The sequence below is a fragment of the Saccostrea cucullata genome, unplaced genomic scaffold (assembly GCF_032062105.1).
Source record: "Saccostrea cucullata isolate Sc308-1 unplaced genomic scaffold, CSIRO_AGI_Scuc_v1 ctg1286, whole genome shotgun sequence".
Taxonomy (NCBI): domain Eukaryota; kingdom Metazoa; phylum Mollusca; class Bivalvia; order Ostreida; family Ostreidae; genus Saccostrea; species Saccostrea cuccullata.
Genome location: NW_026939972.1, coordinates 66415 through 69625, shown reverse-complemented (window position 1 = coordinate 69625; position 3211 = coordinate 66415). Strand labels below are relative to the sequence as shown.

The following is a 3211-nucleotide window of genomic DNA, read 5'->3' as shown; positions in this document are numbered from 1 at the left end:
CTCAAGAACCGTTGGGCCAATTTCAACCAAACTTGCCACAAAGGATCCTTAGGTAAAGGGGATTCAGGTTTGTTCAAATGAAGGGCCACACCCTCATTCAAGGGAGATAATTGGGAATTAATGAAAATTTGGTGGCACATTTAAAAAATCTTCTCAAGAACCACTGTGCCAGGAAAGATGAAACTTATGGGGAAACATCCTCATGTAGTGTAGATTCCAGTTTGTTTAAATCATGACACCCGGGGGTAGGGAGGGGCCAAAATGGCTGACTAAAGTTTTACATAAAAATATATAGGAAAATTCTTTAAAAATCTTCTTCTCAAGATTTACAAAGCCATAATTCATCATATTTATATGGAAGCATGCTCAGGTAGTGTGGATTTAAGTTTGTTCAAATCATGACCCCCGGGAGTAGGGTGGGGCTAAAATTGCCGACCAAAGTTTTACATAGAAATATATAGGAAAATTCTTTAAAAATATTCTCTCAAGAATGACAAAGCCATAATTCATCATATTTATATGGAAGCATGCTCAGATAGTGTAGATTCAAGTTTGTTCAAATCATGATCCCGGGAGTAGGGTGGGGCCAAAATGGCCGACCAAAGTTTTACATAGAAATATATAGGAAAATTCTTTAAAGATCTTCTTCTCAAGAATGACAAAGCCATAATTCATCATATTGATATGGAAGCATTCTCAGGTAGTGTACATTCAATTTTTTTTCAAATCATGACCCAAAATGGCCGACTAAAGTTTTACATAGAAATATATAGGAAATTTCTTTAAAAATCATTTTCTAAAAAATAAAAAATCCGATTGGTCATGGGACTACCTTTGGATTTAAACTTTAGAATAAAAAGCATTTTCTACTTTTTCCTTCCCTTAGTGCTCAGGTGAGCGATGTGGCCCATGGGCCTCTTGTTAGAATATTGGCCATAACTCAAGAACCCTTTGGCCAATCAGTACCAATCTGCACAGGGTATCCTTGGCCCAAGGGCTACCAATTATACAAAAATAAGGGTTGGGACCCTAAAACAAGGGGAGATAATCAGGAAAACAAAACCAAAAGTACTAGTTGCTAAAAAATCTTCTTCTCCAGAACCGCCAAGCAGATTTTCACCAAACCTACATACAAGGATCAGGATATGTTGAAATTAAAAATTGTTCAAGGCATGACCCTGGGGCAAAGGGCGTGGCCTCAAGGTCACTTTGAAGTTGACCTAAATTTACAATTAATAAAAATGTTTATACTTTGCATACTATAAGGGCTAGTATCATGAAATCTTGTAAGTTGATGCATCTTAGGACTTCACATCATGTTAACTCAAAAGTAGGTCACGGTGACCTACTTTTTTAATTTTGCAGGCATTTGTATTCAAATTGATTTGAAGGCATATTTTGGACACTTTAAGGCCTATGATCATGAAACTTTGTCAGTTGATGCATCTTGGGTCCTTGAATAACATCAACTTTAAAGAAGGTTTCCTTACCAGTACAAAGCCTCTGCACTATCGAGACTCCTACAGTGCCTCCTCGTGGCAATGCATGGATACTGAGGGCATTCACTTCAGGCTGATCTGTAGGGGATCTCGGAGTATCAAGGACCCCAGAGATGCAGTGTGTAGGCCCATCGGCGTATGGATATGCCCTAGCACTCATTAACCTTGACCCAGCTATGGGAAAAATAGCTCTACTGCCTTGTAGATGACTTGGGAGAGCCAAAGGGTATGGGAGTAAACCCAGAAAGAAAATCCGGGGAGAAGGAACTCGTCAGCATTGGATTGCAATCATCTATGGGAAGGACAACCCAGAAAGAAAACCCGGCCCAACGGAGGTGAGGTTTGGCGTAGGGCTAACTACCCCACCCAGCAAAAAACAACTAGTTACAGAAACTTCAACAAATGTCCTAAATGAAAACTCTGTCTGCGAAGACTTGAGCCAAATCACAGGCAAAATGACATCTTCTATGAGATTGATTGATAGTCTTCTAAGGCCAAAGGACAAACTTCGTGTTGGAGCATGGAATGTTCGCACGATGTACGAAACATCAAAGACAGCACAAGTTGCGGATGAAATGCAGAGATACAAATTGGATATATTTGGAATAAGTGAATGCCGATGAATTAAATCAAGCAAGATTAAAATTACTAGTGGCCAGACCATATTGTACTCGGGGCACAATGACAAACATCAAAGTGGAGTTGCAATCATGATAAGCAAAGACAAGATCAAAACACTTCTTTAATGGGAACCAATTAGTGATAGACTAATAAGAGCAAGATTCAACTCCAAGTACTGTAAACTTACAATCATACAATGCTATGCACGGACAAATGATGCCGAAGAGGAAATGAAAGATGAATTTTATGAGCAGTTACAAATGGTTGTCTCAAAAGTTCCTCAGCATGACATGCTGCTAATAATGGGAGACCTTAATGCAAAAGTGGGCAATGACAACACTGACTGTGAGAAATCTATGGGAAAACATGGATGTGGAATTAAGAATGACAATGGAGAGCGCTTCATTGACTTCTGTCTCAATAACAACCAAACGATAGGAGGCACAATATTTCCTCACAAGGATATACAGAAGCTCACATGGAAATCTCCAGATGGTAGAACAACAAACCAGATTGACCACATAACTGTAAACAGCAAATGGCGCAAATCCCTACAAGATGTTAGAGTATGCCGTGGAGCAGATGTCAACAGTGACCACTATCTGCTGAAAGCTATTATAAAACTAAAACTTCGCAGAAATCCCAAAAAGCAGGAGACAAAAAGGAGGATTGATGTAGAAAAGTTAAAGATACCAGACACACGAAAAGCTTTCAATCTGAAATTGAAGAACAGATTCAAGGTCTTGGAAGAAAATATTGATGTTGTTGAAGATATCCAAGAAAGGTGGAACACGAACAAGAAAGTGTATATTGAAGCCGTTGAAAAAACAGTAGGCTACCAAACCAAGAATAACAAATAATGGCTAACACATGGTACATGGGAGAAAATAGGTGAAAGAAAGAACATAAAGCAGAAAATTACCAGCACTAAGTCTGCAAGATTACAAGAACAACTACAAGCTGCCTATAAAGAAAAGGATAAAGATGTCAAGAGAAGTGCAAGGAGGGATAGACGAATGTATGTTGACAGTCTGGCACAAGAAGCTGAACAAGCTGCTTCACATGGAGAAATGAGCACTGTCTACAAAATA

At 38.9% G+C, this 3211-nt stretch overlaps 1 protein-coding gene across 1 annotated transcript; it reads left to right on the top strand.

The window, feature by feature from the left end:
- Positions 1–2350: 2350 nt before the first annotated feature.
- On the top strand, positions 2351–2980 carry LOC134254367 (craniofacial development protein 2-like). Its single transcript, XM_062736897.1, has one exon. It carries the CDS (start codon positions 2351–2353, stop codon positions 2978–2980), a length of 630 nt encoding a protein of 209 aa, XP_062592881.1.
- Positions 2981–3211: the final 231 nt, after the last annotated feature.

Coding starts and splice junctions, on each gene's coding strand:
- LOC134254367 (XM_062736897.1), top strand. CDS start 2,351: ATGAAAGATGAATTTTATGAGCAGTTACAAATGGTTGTCTCAAAAGTT.